The sequence below is a fragment of the Neophocaena asiaeorientalis genome, unplaced genomic scaffold (genome assembly GCF_003031525.2).
Source record: "Neophocaena asiaeorientalis asiaeorientalis breed wild unplaced genomic scaffold, Neophocaena_asiaeorientalis_V1.1 scaffold188, whole genome shotgun sequence".
Classification (NCBI taxonomy): Eukaryota; Metazoa; Chordata; class Mammalia; order Artiodactyla; family Phocoenidae; genus Neophocaena; species Neophocaena asiaeorientalis.
The window spans coordinates 4787829-4808838 of record NW_020174156.1 but is presented as its reverse complement, the minus strand read 5'-3'; the positions used below and the strand labels follow the sequence as shown (position 1 = coordinate 4808838).

The following is a 21010-nucleotide window of genomic DNA, read 5'->3' as shown; positions in this document are numbered from 1 at the left end:
AACTAGAACTATAAAATGGGAAGTCCCAGTAAAGGCAAGTGCAAATTCAAGTAGGGGGTCTTAGGGGCTCAGAAAGTACCCTATTTCTGAGGTTGAATCAAATACATAAAAATAGCAGAAAACCAATCATTTCTTCAAAGAGAGTTACATACCAAATTGCAGGGGAATTTATTAGCACGTCTAAATCTGAAAAAGAAGATTTATTATATATTTAAAGGCTGTTTCAAGTAGGAAGCAGAAGGAAAAAATTCTAGTTGGTATCAGTTTTTATTCCAAATTGCATCAGTTCATTAAAAACAAATAATTTACAAAGGAACTAGTCTATAACTCTAATAGAAAATTAATACAAATCATAAGTATATAAATATGTTTTTTTCATTAAGTGATATTAATACAGCTGCAAGTAACAGTTAATAAATATGGCTCTCTATATATGATGTTTATAGATGAGATTATGCTTACCTTCTTGCTAACACCAATGTTTTGGAAAATGTTAAGATAATACTACCTTTACTAAAAAACATGCAGCAAAAGTAGTCTACCTAACATTCTATCATCATTTCGGTAAGCTACAATATAATAGTAATTTATGTTCATGATTTTGTGGTATCGAAAGATCCCCCAAATGTCTTTTAGTTATCAAAGAAAGATAAAATATCATTTGATACAGTTTTTTTAAACTTTGTTATAGTTTTAATGGTGAGTTATTTTATGACCCTTTGAGTCTTGAAAATTTGGGAAATCACATATGGTATAGAAATGAATTCTCTTAATCAGAACATACAATTAACCAGAAAAAATCCATCCTCTGAGCTTGCACTCTAACAGAAAACTTATGAAAAAGGAAACGTGGCCAAGGCAAAACATTTCCTCTTTTTATAAACCTTAAACTGCGTATGTCCTTCGCAAATTATACAGGGTCCCTTGGGCCTCAGAACTTTCCACAAGCGTTTAGGTCTCTATGGCGATGCACCGGCTGCTGAAGCAGAACCCAGGTGATAAGGCAGCGGCAGGCATCGGGCGACCACGGGGAGAAGGTCTGGCTGCAGAAAACGACTTGAGCCTTTTGGACGGACCGCCCTGCCTTGCCGGGAATCTGCGGAACCCCCAGACAGGCCAGCCCTAACCCACCACCTCCCCAGGAGAGCGGGCACCGCACACCACCAGCTGGCAGCTCTGGAGGCGCAGGTGCTTCCGATGGCTGCCTGCGCCGGGGACTGGTGGCTCCCTGGGACCCCACTTCTGTTGATGTTTAAACTTTACCCTTCTGGTGCCCTCAGAGGCTATGGCTCAGGTGGAAGGAGTCCATTTTGCCCAGACCCCTGGTCTCATGCAGCTGTTCAGCATACCCATGCAAATTAAACTCCAGGGCGGCTGGAGAAGCCAGGGGAGGTAAGTCACCACCACAATCTCTCAGCTTTCATGGGCATCTCGCTGAACAAGTGTCTAGAAGAAGAGCGGCCATAAGGAGTTTGGAGGTTGAGTTTGTTCTTCATCCTCTGAGGGTGTCCACTTGTCATGCCTCCCAGGGGACCTTGGAGGCTTCCCCAGCAGCACTGCTATCCAGGGGTTGCATCCTTTCTTGTTGGCTTCCTCATCTAGGATGCAAGTTTTTGGAGGCTAGGGATCTTTTTAAACTCCTCTCTGGCTCCCCAGCAGTAGAGCATGGCCCAGCACATAGTTGGTGCTCAACAAATGTCTGTTGGTTAAATGAAATTACTGCCAGCATTTGTCGCATTGGTGAAATCTGCTTGGGTCTTGGAGTCACAGCCTAGGTTCAAATCCAGCTCCATCACTTAAATAGCTGTATGACTGTGGGCAGGTCACTTAGCCTCTCTCTGCCCCATCCTCTTGTCTGCTGTTGGAGATATTAATGGTCTCTGCATGCCTTAGCATACTCTCTATGTACTACTTTCTATACTATTCCATTTCACATTTTAGCTGTGGTTATTAACCACCAGGCTCTACTATTTAAGGGGGAAGTGAGACAGGTTATCTTGAGGAGCAGGGGAATGCAAAGCAGAGGGGCTGTACTTCTGCCTGCCCCCAGGCGTGGGGCAGTGGGGCATTGAGAAGTGGGCACCAACATGGAGAGAAGAGCAATGCCTGAGGGTGTTTGAGGAATGAGATATTAAAACTTGCCAGCTTACTCCTGGGAGGGTACATTTCACAGCTAAGTTCACTCTATCTGGAAACCTGGATGGTTCGTTAGTGGCTCAAGTGGAGCTGGGAGCTGAGAAAGTGGAAACAATAAAGATCATAATGGTCATCACAGTGCCCACTCCCATTGTTCTTTAACTACACTCATGAGTCATTATGTACTGGGGAGAAAGAATGCAGGAGAGTGAGAGGTAGGGGTTTGGACGGAGGTTGGGGCTGGAGGAGGAAGGAACAAACCGCAGAAAGAGATAGAGGCAAAAACATTTCTCTCCTACAAGTGAACTAATGCTTTTGTGAGAAGACAATCAAAGTGAGTCATTGTATGGCAGAAGATGAAATGACAAACATGCAAGGGAACAATTTTTAATGCCCCATTCATAACATAATTAACTAGCTAGCAGAGCAGTTGTGTTCTCCCCAAAGCAACAGCATCCCATTTTCACTTCTGGAATGCACAGTTGGATCACCCATCTTGCCTCTTGCTGAACTACATGAACCATGTTGACTTTTCTCAACCTCCTTTGCTGTTTCAAAAGAATTTGTTAAATAATTTTGTAATTAAAAAACAGAAGGGTAAAAATAATTACCCAAATCTCTGCAACACAAACAAATTACAGGGAAATATTTATTTAACATACCCGGCGCTTAGAAATTACATACACATGTGAAATGAATGTCAGCTGAATTATCAAGCTTTCATCAACCGCATCATCCTTCTAAGGAACACTCTGCCCAAGTTACAGTGTTGGAGGAAGAGGCTGCGGGCTTCCACAGGGATCACAGATGAACATGTTCAAGCTCTTTGAAATTGAGTTTGCCTCACGCTAAGCCAGAAGGCACCTGTAGCAACTGCGGTAGTCAGGGCTGGTGGGAAAGTCAGTTCTGTCTGCAGGGGAGCAACGGGAAGGGGTGGGTAATGCCTTGACTATAATAAAATGCCTCCAGGTAACACATTGGTTAGAAGTGAAGATTATTGCTGGCAAAGAGGAATGAAAATGCTATTCACTCATCTCACTGGCTGGAGAATAAAATTAGATCACTCTTAAGCACTTTCAGGTCCTTTGATGAAAGGTGCTTGTAAATACCACAAACTTAATTACAGGACTGTTTATGAACTCAGAAAACTGGAAACAACCTAATATTCAACTGTAAGGAAATGGTTAAGGAAATTATGGTATATCCAATTCATAGAATATTATGTAGCCAACAGAAGGGTTACAAAGAATTGCTACCAACATGGGAAAGTGGTTATTATGTTAACTGAAAAATACAAGCTTAAAAAGAAATATATATATAGATATCCAGTGTGATCTCATTCTATTTAAAACAATATAGACGAGGGGAATAACCCAGTGAGTGAATAATAATTCTCTCTGAGAGGTAGAACTGTAGGTGATTTTTATTCTCTTCTCTAGACTTACCCATATTTTCAAAGTTTCATAAAATGAGCATACAAAATAAGTTCATTACTGTTACAAATCCTTTGACATTTATTGATGCTTTCTTTATGGCTTAGTTTGTGGTTGGGTCTCAAATATTTCATGTATGTTTGAGAAGAATATATATTCTATAGGGGACAATATTCTACCTTTATCATTTAGAAAAACCTTGTTAATTGCTTTGCTCAATTCTATTTCCTTACTGATTTGTCTGGTTGAGCTATCAGTTACTGGGGGAGTATGTAAAAATATGTCAGTCTGATAGTGGATTTTGTCTATTTCTTCCTATCGTTCTGTCAGTGAGGCAATGCTATCAGGTACATATAAATTAGTATCATTATATCTTCCAGGTGAATTGAACCTTAAATCAATGTCATTACCTTCTTTACTTCTAATAATGCTTTCTAACCTTAACGTTCATATCACCTTTTCATAGACTTTGCCTAACAAATTTCAACCTTTCTGTATATCTGTGTGTTTTATTTATTTTTTTAACATCTTTATTGGAGTATAATTGCTTTACATTGTTGTGTTGTTGCTGTATAACAAACGGAATCAGCTATACATATACATATATCCCCATATCTCCTCCCTCTTGAATCTCCCTCTCACCCTCCCTATCCCACACCTCTAGGTGGTCACAAAGCACTGAGCTGATCTCCCTGTGCTATGCGGCTGCTTCCCACTGGCTATCTATTTTACATTTGGTAGTGTATATATGTCAGTGCTACTCTCTCACTTCATCTCAGCTTACCCTTCCCCCTCCCCGTGTCATCAAGTCCATTCTCTATGTCTGCGTCTTTATTCCTGTCCTGCCCTTAGGTTCTTCAGAACCATTTTTTTTTCCAGATTCCATATATATATATGTTAGCATATGGTATTTGTTTTTCTCTTTCTGACTTCACTCTGTATGACAAATTCTAGGTCCATCCACCTCACTATAACTCAGTTTCGCTTCTTTTTATGGCTAAGTAATATTCCACTGTATATATGTGCCACATCTTCTTTATCCATTCATCTGTCGATGGACACTTAGGTTGCTTCCATGTCCTGGCTATTGGAAATAGTGCTGCAATGAACATTGTGGTACATGACTCTTTTTGAATTATGGTTTTCTCAGGGTATATGCCCAGTAGTGGGATTGCTGGGTCATATGGTAGTTCTATTCTTAGTTTTTTAAGGAACCTCCATACTGTTCTCCATAGTGGCTGCACCATTTCACATTCCCACCAACAGTGTAGGAGGCTTCCCTTTTCTCCACACCCTCTCCAGCATTTATTTTTTGTAGACTTTTTGATGATGGCCATTCTGACCAGTGTGAGGTGATACCTCACTGTAGTTTTGATCTGCATTTCTCTAATAATTAGTGATGTTGAGCATCCTTTCATGTGTTTGTTGGCAATCTGTATATATTCTTTGGAGAAATGTCTGTTTAGGTATTCTGCCCATTTTTGGATTGGGTTGTTGTTTTTTTTTTGATATTGAGCTGCATGAGCTGCTTGTATATTTTGGAGATCAATCCTTTGTCAGTTGCTTCATTTGCAGATATTTTCTCCCATTCTGAGGGTTGTTTCTTCATCTTGTGTATGATTTCCTTAGCTGTGCAAAAGCTTTTAAGTTTCACTAGGTCCCATTTGTTTATTTTTGTTTTTATTTCCCTTTCTCTAGGAGGTGGGTCAAAAAGGATCTTGTTGTGATTTATGTCGTAGAGTGTTCTGCCTGTTTTCCGCTAAGAGTTTGATACTGTCTGACCTTACATTTAGGTCTTTAATCCATTTTGAGTTTAGTTTTATGTATGGTGTTAAGGAGTTTTCTGATTTCATTCTTTACATGTAGCTGTCCAGTTTTCCCAGTACCACTTATTGAAGAGGCTGTCTTTTCTCCATTGTATATTTTTGCCTCCTTTATCAAAGATGAGGTGACCATATGTGCGTGGGTTTATCTCTGAGATTTCTATCCTGTTCCATTGATCTATATTTCTGTTTTTATGCCAGTACCATACTGTCTTGATTACTGTAGCTTTGTATTATAGTCTGAAGTCCAGGAGTCTGATTCTTCCAGCTCCGTTTCTCTTTCTCATCCTTGGCTATTTGGGGGCCTTTTGTGTTTCACATACAAATTGTGAAATTTTCTGTTTTAGTTCTCTGAAAAATGCCATTGGTAGTTGATAGGGGTTGTATTGAATCTGTAGATTGCTTTGGGTAGTATAGTCATTATCACAAAGTTGATTCTTCCAATCCAAGAGTATGGTATATCTCTTCATCTGTATGTGTCATCTTTCATTTCTTTCAACAGTGTCTTACAATTTTCTGCATATAGATCTTTTGTCTCCTTAAGTCGGTTTATTCCTAGGTATTTTATTCTTTTTGTTGCAGTGGTAAGTGAGAGTGTTTCCTTAATTTCTCTTTCAGATTTTTCATCATTAGTGTATAGGAATGCCAGAGATTTCTGTGCATTAATTTTGTATCCTGCTACTTAACTAAATTCATTGATTAGTCCTAGTAGTTTTCTGGTGGCATCTTTAGGATTCTCTATGTATAGTATCATGTCATCTGCAAACAGTGACAGCTTTACTTCTTCTTTTCCGATTTGGATTCCTTTTATTTCCTTTTCTTCTCTGATTGCTGTGGCTAAAACTTCCAAAACTATGTTGAATAAGAGTGGTGAGAGTGGGCAACCTTGTCTTGTTCCTGATCTTAGTGGAAATGCTTTCAGTTTTTCACCATTGAGGATGATGTTTGCTGTGGGCTTGTCATATATGGCCTTTATTATGTTGAGGTAAGTTCCCTCTATGCCTACTTTCTGGAGGGTTTTTATCACAAATGGTTGTTAAATTTTATTGGAAGCTTTTTCTGCATCTATTGAGATGATCATATGGCTTTTCTCCTTCAGATTGTTAATATGGTTTATCACATTAATTGATTTGCATATATTGAAGAATCCTTGCATTCCTGGGATAAACCCACTTGATCATGGTGTATGATCCTTTTAATGTGTTGTTGGATTCTGTTTGCTAGTGATTTGTTGAGGACTTTTGCATCTGTGTTCATCAGTGATAAGGGCCTGTAGTTTTCTTTCTTTGTGACATCTTTGTCTGGTTTTGGTATCAGGGTGTTGGTGGCCTCGTAGAATGAGTTTGGGAGTGTTCCTCCCTCTGCTATATTTTGGAAGAGTTTGAGAAGGATAGGTGTTAGCTCTTCTCTAAATGATTGATAGTATTCGCCTGTGAAGCCATCTGGTCCTGGGCTTTTGTTTGTTGGAAGATTATTAATCACAGTTTCAATTTCAGTGCTTGTGATTGGTCTGTTTTTATTTTCTATTTCTTCCTGGTTCAGTCTCAGAAGATTGTGCTTTTCTAAGAATTTGTCCATTTCTTCCAAGTTGTCCGTTTTATTATTATATAATTGCTTGTAGTAATCTCATGATTCTTTGTATTTCTGCAGTGTCAGTTGTTACTTCTCCTTTTTCATTTCTAATTCTGTTGATTTGATTCTTCCCCCCTTTTTTCTTAATGAGTCTGGCTAATGGTTTATCAATTTTGTTTATCTTCTCAAAGACCCAGCTTTTAGTTTTATTGATCTTTGCTATTGTTTCCTTTATTTCTTTTTCATTTATTTCTGACCTGATCTTTACGATTTCTTTCCTTCTGCTAACTTTGGGGGTTTTTTTTGTTCTTCTGCAGTAGTTATTTCCACTATTTTATTCTCCAGGTCACTTCTCCATTCTTCTGCGTCAGTTATTCTGCTATTGATTCCTTCTAGAGAATTTTTAATGTCATTTATTGTGTTGTTCATCATTGTTTGTTTGCTCTTTAGTTCTTCTAGGCCCTTGTTAAACATTTCTTGTATTTTCTCCATTGTATTTCCAAGTTTTTGGATCATCTTTACTATCATTACTCTGAATTCTTCTGCCTATTTCCTCTTCATTTGTTTGGTCTGGTGGGTTTTTACCTTGCTCCTTCATCTGCTATATTTTTCTGTCTTCTCATTTTTTTAAACTTACTGTGTTTGGGGTCTCCTTTTCGCAGGCTGCAGGTTAGTAGTTCCCTTTGTTTTTGGTGTCTGCCTGCAGTGGCTACGGTTGGTTTAGTGGGTTGTGTAGGCTTTCTGGTGGAGGGGACTGGTGCATGTGTTCTGGTGGATAAGGCTGGATATTGTCTTTCTGGTGGGCAGGACTGTGTCTGGTGGTGTGTTTATTATGATTTTAGGCAGGCTCTCTGCTAATGGGTGGAGTTGTGTTCCTATCTTGCTAGTTGTTTGGCATGGGGTGTCCAGCACTGGAGCTTGCTGGTCATTGAGTGGAGCTGGGTCTTAGCATTGAGACAGAGATCTCTGGGAGAGCTGTCACTGTTTGATATTACGTGGGGCCAGGAGGTCTCTGGTGGTCCAGTGTCCTGAACTCGGCTCTCGCACCTCAGGGGCTCAGGCCTGACACCTGGCAAGAGCACCAAAACCCTGTCAGCCACACGTCCAGGTACGTGGGGAGTTTCTTGCCTTTTGGGAAGTCTGAAGTCTTCTGCCAGCATTCAGTAGGTGTTCTGTAGGCGTTGTTCCACATGTAGATGTATTTTTGATGTATTTATGGAGAGGAAGGTGATCTCCATGTCTTACTTCTCCACCATCTTGAAGATCCTCCCCATCTGTGTGTTTTAGATGTAAAACATATATTTAAATACAGTCGGACAGTCTTTATCTTTTAACTGGATCATTTGATCCATTTAGATTTATTGTAATTACAGGTGTACTTAGATTTATTTTGTCATGTTTTTGTGCTTTCTGTCTGTCCTGTCTTTTCCATGAGTTTTTCTTTTTCCCCTTTTCCCTTGCTTTCTTTTGGATTGATTTTTTCCCCCTTTCATTCTTTCTCTCTCTACTGGTTTGGAAGTTATATCACCTATTTGTACTCTTTTAGTGGATACTCCAACAATTTTAGCATGCAGACTTGAACTTATCAAAGTGAAATCAATATCTTTATCATCTCCTCAAAAAATATTAGTAATTTAGAACACAGTAACACTGTCACCTCCTATAAGGTATGTGCTCTTATAATGTATTTGTCTTTTCTTTTAACCCCACAAGATGACATCATCACCATCACCATTTTAATTAAAAAATTTAAATATTTAACTATTGAAGTTTTATTACTATTTTTATTTTGTAAGGTTTGTATCTTTACTTACCTATTTACTCCTGTAATTGCTCCTCATTTTTGACTAAATCTCAGCTCTTCTACCTGGATTGCTCTCCCTCTGCCTGCAGTAAATAATTGACCTTTTTCTTTAGTGAAGGTCTGTTGATGGCAAACTCAGCTTTGTGTGTGTCTGAAATGCCTTTATTTCATACTTATTCTTGAGAGACTTTTGCTGAGTATAGAGTTCTGTTTTCTCTCAGCATATTGACAATATTCCTGTCTTCTGGCTTCTTTTCTTGTTACAGAGAAGTAAGGTTTCAGCCTAATTGTCATTCCTTTGAAGTTAATCTGTCTTTTTCTCTGGCTACTTTTAAGAATTTCTCTTGTCTTGGTGTCTGTGCAATATCTCTGTGATGTATATAGGTGTGGGTTTCATTTTATTTTATCCCACTTGGCTTCTGGAATCTGTGGACTGGGTCTTCAGCAATTCTGTAATTTTATTGTTTTTTAAAAAATATTGCTTGGCTTTCTTCTCTTCTTTTTCTGGAATTCTGAACAGACTTTATGTTAGAACCTTTCTATCTATCTTCCACGCTTCTTAACCTTTCTTCAATATTTTCCATTAAAGAAATCTCTATATTATACTTTAGCTAAAGTATATTTAGCAATATATTTTATTTATTTTGCAGGTCCATCTATTTACTAATTATCTTTTCAGATTCTAATCCAACTGTTAAATCCATCCATTGATTTTTTTATTGAGGTATAATTGATTTACAATGTTTTAGGTGTACAGCAAAGTGATTCACAGATATATATAATATATATTATACGTATATATTCTTTTTCAAATTCTTTTCCATTATAAGTTATTACAAGATATTGAATATAGTTCCCTGGGCTCTACAGTAGGTCATTGTCATCCATTGAGCTTTTTATGTCAATTATTTCATTTTTCATATCTAGAAATTCTATTTGGTTCTTTTTAATATTGGCTTGGTCATGTTTTAGAGTCTTTTGCTCGTTCTGATATCCAATCCCTCCTTTATTTCTTCAAGCATATTGTAGATATATTTTTATATGTTGTCCAATATCTGAAGTATTTTTTTGGATCTGATTCTGTTGCTTTTTCTCACTCCAAGGTCCTTATTGTGTGCTTTATGACTTTAGAATGAGAGTACATACTCCTTGAAACTTTATAGGATTCCTTCGAGACCTAGGTTGAAGGTGATCTCCTCCAGAGAATTTATATCTTTGCTTCTGCCAGCTGCCAGAAGGCACTAACTACTTGAGATAAGATTAAGTGAAATTCTTAGCTTGAGGGTTTTAGGTTTCCCAAGTAGTGTGAATTCTGGCTATAAACTCTCTTAAGTATCACCTTAAGGTTATGAAATCTCAGGGGAGATTATAGTTTTCCTCCTGTACTCAGTGTCAGGTTAGAGTAAGGTATTTTCCTTGCAGTCTCCTAGGGAGTTGTGTGTGGGAGGTGGCTACTTCCAATTCAGCCTTACACTGAGTACAAGGTCTTATGGGTCCCAGCTCTCGTGGAGAGCATTACCTCCCACACCTTGGATAGGCCCTGGGCATTGTCTCCTGTCCCTATGTCTCTCCCCACCCCCAAACTGTGAGACTGAAGCTCAAGGTCACCAAGTTCTGCAAATGTCCTCAAGGTTAAAATTTACTCCAGTCTACTTTCCCTTCTGGGTTCCTACTTTCACATAGTTTTTGTCCTTTGAGTATTTCAAACTCTTTTTTTAAGTTTCGACCAGAATTTTTATGTTTACAGTTAAAGTGGGTATCTAGTCCATTTTGCTGGAGAAATAGAAGACTATTATTATTACAATAATAAAAACATAGCTGTGTGGGCTTCCCTGGTGGTGCAGTGGTTAAGAATCCGCCTGCCAATACAGGGGACATGCGTTCGATCCCTGGTCTGGGAAGATCCCACATGCTGCGGAGCAGCTAAGCCCGTGCGCCACAACTACTGAGCCTGCGCTCTAGAGCCCGCCAGCCACAACTACTGAGCCTGCGCACTACAACTACTGAAGTCTGTGTGCCTAGAGCCCGTGCTCTGCAGCAATGAGAAGCCTGCACACCGCAACGAAGAGTAGCCCCCCCGCCCCCGCAATTAGAGAAAGCCCACACGCAGCAACGAAGACCCAACACAGCCAAAAATAAAATAAAAATAAATTTTAAAACTATATAGCTGTGTATTCATTTTTAGCAATTATTTTGTATTATCTTTCCCTCCAAACATGAAATAACTTCTTCACAAGAGGTCTCTGAGGTTGTCAACTCTTCATGAAGCCTTGAAACAAAGTGGACAGAAATATTAGAAAGATAAAACATAGTCTATTATACTACCAGGTCTGTCTTATTCCTAAATGAGATCAGAATTAAAGAGAAAGCCCACACGCAGCAACGAAGAAATCATACAGTTATAACTGGGTATGTTAAATCAATATGTCAGAAATGGCAAAGAGGCCTCATAATAACCCTCTTTGTGCATGGATTTGATGGATATCTGATGATAAACCTCCGGATACTTTACAGTGCAAAGCAACTAAAAGCCCAGTTTCAGAACATGAGGGAAATGCTGGGTGTTGGGTATTGGGAACCTACAAAATATCCAAACCTTCCTTTAGGGCTAAAACTCTTAATCAAGCTATCATATTTGTTGAGAAACTATAAAATATACTGGCTTAACTTTCGTTACATTTTTTTTTTTTTGCCTTCCCATTCTCTGAGGGTGGGATGATAGAAGGTAAAATATCAAAGGAAACTAAAAATCCCCAAACCAGGTCCTTGATTCCCAGAGTAGTATAACGACACTGTTACCATCTCCTGAGAGCAGTGCTTCCCAGACCAGGCTCCTGGAATACCCTGGATCGCCCGACATTCCCTTCGGTCTCTTTGGACTCGAAGATACTGCTAGGGAGAAAGGGAATTAGGGAGAGAAAGGGGGAAGGATGGAAGATAAACTATAAAATATGCTTTTGGAGGAAAACGATTCCCTTGACAGGGTTTTTGCTCACCTTCAGAATTTGGTAAGCTTTTTACACAGCTTGATGGACGCTGAATTTTTACCCTGCATTTGTTTGGCTTAAGATTTCGTTAAGCTTCTTAAAATAGAAGTACCTCCAGGACACAAATGCCTGCTGAACAGGGAATAGCAAATCAGTGACAGTGACCACAGGAAGTTGTGGGACTGTTGCAGATTGGAGAAGACACCCCTGTCCACAGGGGCAGCCTCTACTCGACTTGGCCAGCTGTTCATAGGCAGGAATGTGGACCTTGTGATGTTTGTTCAAAAGTAGAAATCAGGGCTTCCCTGGTGGCGCAGTGGTTAAGAATCCTCCTGCCAATGCAGGGGACACGGGTTCAAGCCCTGGTCCGGGAAGATCCCACATGCTGCAGAGCAACTAAGCCCGTGCGCCACAACTACGGAGCCTGCGCTCTAGAGCCCGTGAGCCACAACTACTGAGCCTGCGCGCTTAGAGCCCGTGCTCTGCATCAAGAGAAGCCACCGCAATGAGAAGCCCGCTCACCGCAACAAACAGTAGCCCCCGCTCGCCGCATCTAGACTGCGTGCAGCAATGAAGACCAAATGCAGCCAAAAATAAATAAATAAATTTATTTTAAAAAAAGTAGAAATCAGCATCTTTGTGAGAAATTTCATGATTTTTAAAGTGTTAGCAACGAATCCCACATTAAAAAAAAACCCAAAACACACACACACAGAAAAGGCCAAACAGAACACATCTGTGGGCTGGATACTGTCCATGGGTCACCAGTTGGCAACCTTTGTTTTGGACTTTGATCCCTGGATGCCCCCTTGTGAAAGAATTTATCACCTCCTTTCCTAGAGCAGAACAGAGAGAGGGAGAGAAGAGGCGTAGGGCCACTTGTGTGGAGCTGTATGAGGACAGAGGAGAGGTGGGCGAGGGAGACGCCTGCAGCGAGGCCCTCACTGTTCTGAACGGACTGGGCCCTGGGCCAGAAAGCCATGTGGTGGATGTGCTGCCTTCTCAACAGCTGGATATGAAAGAACAAGTCAGATCCTACTTCAGGATGCTATTAATTCCAAATGTGAGCTTGCGGAGTCATTCTTTCCATATGGAATTCATAAAAGAATGTAAAAAACATTTTCAGGGGAAATATGCAATTTCCCTGGAAGATAAGTTTATAACACTATTTACATAAAATGAATGAAAGCTACTTATAGGTAATTCTTTCCTAGTCATTGATTAAACAGATCTCTAAAGACTTAACACAGGCAACATTCCTTAGTTTTGTTACATGAAAAAAAATTTTCTAACACATCATTTTAGCTTGTTTAGATGGACTTTTAACCACGCTCTGAATATAAGATCTCATTGTGTTGCATCAAGCCTGCTTACAACCCTCAGGTGGGCGGCAAATGGTATAATCCCTCCATCCCCCATGGGTTGGTAAATGTTCCCACTTTTTTTTTTAACATTTGTCAAAAAACACTTTATGACTGAAATATGACAAATGGCACATATTTAAAGTGTGCCATTTGGTAAGTTTTGACATGTGTATACCAGTGAAACCATCACACAATCAAGATAAAAAACATATCCATCACCTACTACCATGAAAGTTTCCTTGTGTCCTTTTGCATCTTCCTCCAACCCCCAGGTAACTGCTAATCTGCTTTCTGTCACTAAAGATAAGTTTGCAGTTTCTAGAATTTTGTAGGAATGGAATAATACAGCATGGCCTCTTTTGTTTGGCTTTTTTCACTCAGCATAATTATTTTGAGGTTCATCATGAGTACTGTGTTTATCAGTTCTCTTGCTGAGTATTATTCCATTGTGTGAATGTAAGAGTTTATACTTGTTGATAAAAATTTGGGTTGTTTTCAGTTTTGGGCTCCTTACAAATGGGGTGCCATGAACGTCGGTGTACAAGTCTTTGTATGATCATATGCTTTCATTTTGCTTGGTAAATAAATATGTAGGAATGGAACACCTGGGTCATATGGTCCCATATATGTTTAACTTTTTTAGGAAATACCAACTGTTTTCCAAGGTGGTTATACTGTTTTATATGCCCATCAGTAGTGTAGGAGAGTTCCAGTTCCTTCACATCATCTCTAACACTTGGTATTGTCTGTCTTTTTGGTTAAACCCATTCTAGTGGGGGTGAGGTGGTATCTCTGTGTGGTTTTAATGTACAAGTTACTAATGAGCATCTTTTTATGTGCTCATTTGCTCTTTATATAACTTCTTTGAAGTGGCTGTTGAAATCGTTAACTGGATTGTGTGGCATTACTGAGTTTGAGAGTTTTTTATGTGTTCTGGATTCAAGTCCTTTATCAGATAAATGATTTCCCAGTATTTTCTTCCAGTCTGGGCTTGATTTTCATTCTTTTAACAGTGTCTTTTGAAGAGCAGAAATTTAAAATTTTGATGAAGTCCAATTTACCAGTTTGTTTTCTTTCAGATTGTGCTTGTGTGTTGTATCTAAGAAATATTTGCCTACACCAAGATCATAAAGGATTTGGTTTATGTTTTCTTCTAGAAATGTTAGAATTTAAACTTAGGCTTTTAAAAACAAATAGTTTATTTGTTTAATTTTTAAAATTGAAGTATAATTGACCTACAACACTATGCTAGTTCCAGGTGTACAACATAGTGATTCAATATTTCTATATTCCACAGAATAATCACCACTGTTCCCAGTTCTTTATGAGCTTGCTGAAATATCTCCTTCCCTCTTCCCACAAAAGACAGCCTTTTCTACCTTGGGGAGGAAGAGAAACATAGACTACAATGACGGAGAACCGCCAGATGTGCACAGGAAGCTGCCATCCAGTGCTGCAGAGGACTGAGCCATGCTGCTAGGGTTTGCAATGATAGGCTTCTCTGTCCTAATGTTCTTCTTGCTTGGAATAACCATCCTAAAGCCCTTCATGCTCAGGTAAGAAACAGAGAGAGGAGACCTAGAATTTCCAGTTCAAATCAGGTGCAAGCACAGTGGTAGAGGAGGGGAGGGGAGGCTGGCTTTGGTTTCTCCAGAATCCCTGTTCCTCTCTCAGTGCTGGGAGGCAACTGGGTGTGGAGGAAGAGGTAGTAAGAAAGTGGAAGATACTTCTTTGCCACTCCCCTCCTCCAATCTCAAAATTCTTTCAACAATGGTCCACATATTAGATATTTCTGTAGGTAGTAAAGTCTTTCTTTAACATGTAGATCCCAGGGAAGGGGATGAGCATGAGCTTTTGCATGAGCATAACAAAAGTTTTTTGAGTCTGAGTTTTTTGAGTTTGCTAATAGCTACCTGGCACATAGTAGTTGCTCAATAAATATTAGTTTTCTTCCTTTTAAGTAGTTTCCTTAGTAAATACATGTAATAAGTTACCATTTATTAAATATATATGTCAAATATATATTATATTTTATCCTATTTAAACCTATAGCAAGTCCATGATGGAAGTATTATTTTGTTACTTAACTTTCATTTTATGAATGAGAAAGCTGAGGCTCAGAAAGGCCAAGTAGAATACCCAAGGTCATATAGCCAGTAAAGAATCTGCCTATTCATTCTGATATAAGACTCTTTGCCTCCTGATACTTAACTGAAGTTTGCTGCAGTGAGGAGGATGGGAGTGTTGATTAGGGTTGTAGAGGAGCTGTTTCATTTTGGAGACAGGATCACACAACATGGGGTACTTTGGAGGAGGGTGGCACTGGGTAAGGGGTAAGAAAGGTATACCTCCCCTTTGGCTAGCCGAAGAGCAACAGAAGGCCCAGGGGGTAGGGGAAGAGGGAGGCCTAGGAGTTCAGTGAAGAAAAAGGTCATAGGAAAGGAACTGTATGGCCTGCTTTTGTTATTCTGATATCAGATTCATCTCCCACCATTCCTGAGTTACCATTGTTAGGGCAATAATATGGAGGTTATCCTCCACTATAGCACACAGTGCCACCATTGGAAGGATTCCAGGGGAATTGTCTCTCTGATATTAGCAGCAGGAGAATCTGTTCTGCTCCTGATCAACCAGTTTGCTTTTATTCAGTGGACACCAGGAATCTTTTATCTGGTTGTGTTTCCTTCATTACTTTGGCTGCTAGGAAGCTCAGAGCCAAATTTGTGGCCCAGCTTTTATAACTATAGGGGATCTTATGGTCTGGAGGCTACATGTTTGTACCTTACTCTTGCCTTCATTCTAGCTTTCTACCTTCCTTTTCCTGTTACTCCATTTTCCATCTATATATCTGTATCTGCATTACATACATCTACATAAGTTCAATAAATGTGTGTGTGCATGTGTGTGCAGGTCAGATTATTTTTTTTAAATGTGATATATTTGGGAGATGGTTTGAAGTTACCTTCTGTAAGCTAGTACCAAACTGTTACTCATATTTAAAACTTACTTTTCTAAGCATTTCTGGAAATAGTTTGCTGGAAGTAATTAAGGAAATGTTTAAGAGTGGTGAGTTCTCATCTCTCTTGCCTTGTGATCTTGTGCCACCAGAGAATAGTTTTGCTTCATAAAAGATGAAGGTTTTGCTTCGTAACAGTTGAGAGGCTTGGGTAGCTCATACCTATCCCCACTCCCTTATACCCTCATTTCTCAATCAAACGATGGAACTTGTCTATTTGTAGACAAATAGACACACAATACTATTGAAAGAACATGCTGAATGTTTCAGCCTTGAATACATTCCTGGTTCTACCTGAAAGCCTCTGGTCTGGCCCTTGTACATAGGAAAGAATATCCCACTTTCTATATTGGAGCTTCCTGAAATCTTCAAGGAAGGTTCAAATCAAACTCTGTTTGGTACTTGGTTAGTATTTAGAGAGTTTTAACTTCTAACACAGAAAGGCAGACAACTCTAAATACTTTAAGATGCCTGGTCTAAATAAGTAGAGAAATTAATTTTGTGAAAATCAGGCCAGTGCTAAACCTGTGAAGGAACCTTATTTTCCATTTTTGCATTTTCACTTGCCCAGTATTTTATTCCTCTAAGGCCATATCTAGTGATTTTTTTTTTATGCCCTGGGCCTTAGATCATATTAAAATGCAGTGTGTGTCAGTTTGTTATGTTAATAAAGAAAAATGATTACATACAGTCCAAGATCTTAATGAGAGTGCAGTCTGAACCTAGCTAAACAATGCTTTTCAAACATTCTGGCTTTAGAATTTGCTAATCTAACTTCTTGTGTTTAAGGCACAGGGAAATAAACACAAAGACTCACCTAGATGTGAGTGTGAGGATACATGAGGAGGTGGACCTGTGCATTCAATCGGAGCCTTTCCTCTCTCGTTTACTTTATCTTGGACCTGTTCTCTAATTATTTTATACACAAGTGTCCTTTCTCTTCAACACCACCGCAAAGTCTTCATGGGCAGGAATTTTGTCTGCCCCGTCTCATTGCACCTGTGACATTCTGTATATGCAGTGCATGTGTAAATTCTCAAGGAATGTTTTCCAAGTAAAATTCAATTCAGTACAACACGTATTGAGCTTCTACTGTGTGAGAGGCATTGTGCTTTATGCTTTGAGGAACACAAAGACGAATAGGATATAGTTCTTGACCTTAAGGAAATTACTAATAGTAAAAACATGGCAAGTTTTCTAATGAGAGATTCCTCATATGATTTGCATTTGCCTCTTTGGAAGTAGAGTGGAATTGTACCTTGTTACCACAACTTTCGGAGGCTATGTTGTCTAAGAGCCCTGTGGTTGGACTTCTTCCAAAGGCACATTTTCACCAGGACAAGCCAGTGGTGCATCTTGAGATGATGAGGCAGGAGAGAGAAGATTTCTGAGTGTGAATCTTTGTGGTTACGGTATTTAGGATAATACTGCACAAAGTGTGGTTCTCCAAATACCTGCAACTTAAATACTATTAATATACAGATGCATGGGCCTCAACTTGGATCAACTGAACCCGAATCCTGGGAGTGAAGTCATAGAACCCACGTTTTAACAAATTCTTCATTCTAAGAAACCCACTCAGGTGATTCTGAAGTTTGAAAACCATTGATCTATAGTGAGAAATACACAAGGAGGGTCATAATTGAGATGGAACTTGGCACTTTGCTGCTGTTTGTCCCATTGCAAGCTTCTCCATGCTCCCAAATCATTAGATGCCTTCTGTAATCATCCTACATTGCTTTGAAATAGATGCCTTGGGTTACCACATTAGAAATATAGGACTAAATTTTCTAGGGGTGAAAATCATTTATTTTTTTCCAGATTGAAGCACTCAAGAGAGAAGAATCTAACTGCACTATCATCCACACGCACATCTTGGATGACTGGATGGACTGTCTTTCACCTGTGGTGTGGACTGCCGATGTCAGGGCAAGTACCCGTGTCTGCAGGTGTTTGTGAAGCTCACCCATTCAGGTCAGAAAGTGCTCCTACATTATAATGAAGAGGCTGTCCAGATAAATTCCAAGGTAGTGTAAAGTTCATGTAATGAAACAGTTCTAATTACAGCAACTTTTCCATGGCAGACTGTCCCTAGCAAGGTGCAGTAGCCAACTCTAGATAAATCTGTTTTCTTCCAGTGAACATTGGGACAATGAACCAATAAGGATAAATGAAGCTAAAAGCATTCTTGGAGGAAAAATGGGGTATATAGAAAAGAGAGGTCATATTGGTGTCTAGAATTTAAAGACTGGGCCAATGAACAGAATTATTCATCATTCTTATTTTTGGCAGTCTTATTTTTAGAGGTCCCATTTCCCATCATATTGAAAACATTAAAATGTACTTACAGTCCACCTTAAATCAAACAAGTAATTTTTCTTATCAAAGAAATTTAAAGATTATCCTTTAAAGGATACTGAACAGGTTCATATGATTTAAAGGGAACATTTTCACATAACTATAAAAGTTGAGCTGTATTAGATTAGTTGACATTTTACACTTTGTTGTGTTTACTTAAGCACTAATTTCAATCTGATGAGTTTGGTTTTGTATTTTGGATGCAGTAATCTTTAAGGTCTGAAACAGTTTTGTGGGCCCTTGGCACAGTGTCGTGAGTGCTTGGTGGATATGATGATAAACCTCAATGTCTTTATTCCCACATCCTGTTTAGCGCTCAGAAATGGCCATTTCAATATTTGCCCTCCTGGCAACCCTTCCCCATGAGCTATGTAATAGGTTTCATCACCTTCTGAGATTAAAACTCCTCATAGCTTCAGTCTGAAGCGATTTCAGAATTAAAGCTTTTGTTTAAGTGCTTGTTTTCAGAGACAGTGCCCTCACCTTTCTTCCTCCTCCATATTCCTAGTGCTTCTATACACCTAAGTGCTACTGGGATAGAAATGATTTGCTCTACAGTGCTCTGAACATAAAGGAATTCTTTGATCACAAAATGGGACCCCCTTTTCATGCTTCCGCACTCCAGACAGCCGATCCGAAGACGTCATTCTCATAAAAAATATGACCAAATGGTTATCTTCCACCGTTTATTTTGGCCTTCATGACTGATAGATGGCGCCCTGATAGTTGGCATGGTGAGATTAACACAATACCTGTCCCTCTTATGTGAAAGATATAGCACTGCACTCCAAGACGAGGTAAGTACAAAGTTCCTTACATGGCACAGCATCAGTTCAAACTGTGGAGTGTTGGGAGGAGCAAAGGAAGGAGCAGAGAAATCTTAAGATGGTGGCCAAAGTCCGGGCCTTCAGATACCTGCAATTTCTGCACTTGAGGACCGAATTATGCCTGCTTGCAAACTAACCGCGTAGAAGCAAGGTATAACATTTCATGTGGGAAAGAAAAATCTCATTAGGTATTTATTTATTCTATAAATACATATAAATTCACCATCTTTTTTTTACTCCAAATCTCTCCACATCAGCCGGGAAGCAATTTTTGTTTCCACAGGGCAAAATGAGCTCACAGTCATTGTGCTTCATCTAATATCAGCTCTAGCTAGAACTTGTCATTGTGGAAATAAATGAGGAGGGTTTCTAAGCTATTGAGCACTGAACAGCCAGTCTAGTTCTATGCAACATAGTTCACATTAAAACATTTCTCAAGTCTTAGTGAAGAGCAGTTCATTCACTATAGAAGATAATAATCTGATAATTTCAGAAAATGTGGACCTACTGTTTTACCTCACCATCCATGAGAAAGGAGGAAAGCCGCTGCCTAGGAAGTTCACTAAGCTTAGCTGTATTTGTACTTAACCTTGCCGTGTATCACAAAATGGGACCCCCTTTTCATGCTTCCGCACTCCAGACAGCCGATCCGAAGACGTCATTCTCATAAAAAATATGACCAAATGGTTATCTTCCACCGTTTATTTTGGCGACAAGTTTTTCTAATTATGCTTTCCATAAGCGCATTTTGTTCTTTGTGTACATTCTGGAGGGAGTGAGAGATAGCTAGAAATGTGTTATGAAGTAGGGAGAAGCTGTACTGGATGGAATTTAACATTCATCTCAGGTAATCCGCATCATAGAAAAGTCCCACATGGATAGTCAACAATTGTCCGTACTTTAATTAATGAATCAACCATGGTTATTAAATACTGTCACAAGACTCTCCGAACAAGTGCTTTCCAGGTTAAGGTGAATATGAGTTGAAAACAGAGTTCGTTTTGAAACCAGTGTTCCTCAAAGTAGCTTTACAATTTTACTAAAAAAATTGTACATCATGGACAATAGAAAGAATGACTTTTGAAACAACTTTTATACGTAGATATAATCAAAACAGAAACTTTGACTCTAAGCCAATTTAATTCTTTTTAGCAAATAAGTGCAAGTCACACATTATTAAATAAAATGAATAACCGAGCACTATTGACTTCACCAGCAGTGAACAATTTTGGTGTTTTCTCCTCTTTCTAGTGTGGAATAATGGCGAGAACATGTATCTCAAAGTACAATTTTTTTGAATTTGTAGGCCATAATTACAACTTTTCAGATATGTATCCTTGGGCAATTCAGCTGAACTGTTTGAGCCACTCTTATCTATAAAATGGGGATGATCTCTTCTTTCATGAGGTTATTTTTAGGGAAGAAACAAGGAAGAGTATGTAAAACACCTAGCTTAGTTTCTGGTACGTAGCAGAGGTGCTCAAAAATGTTTGTTAGTAGATAACAAAACTTTTGCTAAGTTTCAGTTTTCAGTCAGCCTTATCCCTCTTCTGGGTATATACCCAAAGGAAATGAAATCAGGATCTCCAAGAAATATCTGCATTCCCATGTTCACTGCAGCTCTATTCACAAGAGCCAAGATATGGAAACAACCTAAGTGTCCATCAACAGATGAATAAATTGTGATATA

General features: G+C 39.1%; 1 protein-coding gene across 1 annotated transcript; it reads left to right on the top strand.

Moving 5' to 3' along the window:
• Positions 1-967: 967 nt before the first annotated feature.
• KCNMB3 (potassium calcium-activated channel subfamily M regulatory beta subunit 3) lies at positions 968-19613 on the top strand. The gene is given in 11 exon segments (XM_024755138.1): positions 968-1115; positions 1281-1392; positions 12596-12782; positions 14494-14675; positions 14728-14734; positions 17972-18029; positions 18032-18162; positions 19002-19080; positions 19083-19142; positions 19145-19294; positions 19297-19613. Coding segments are annotated over 11 exon segments (1245 nt in total). The 3' UTR covers positions 19428-19613.
• The last annotated feature ends 1397 nt before the right edge of the window (positions 19614-21010 follow it).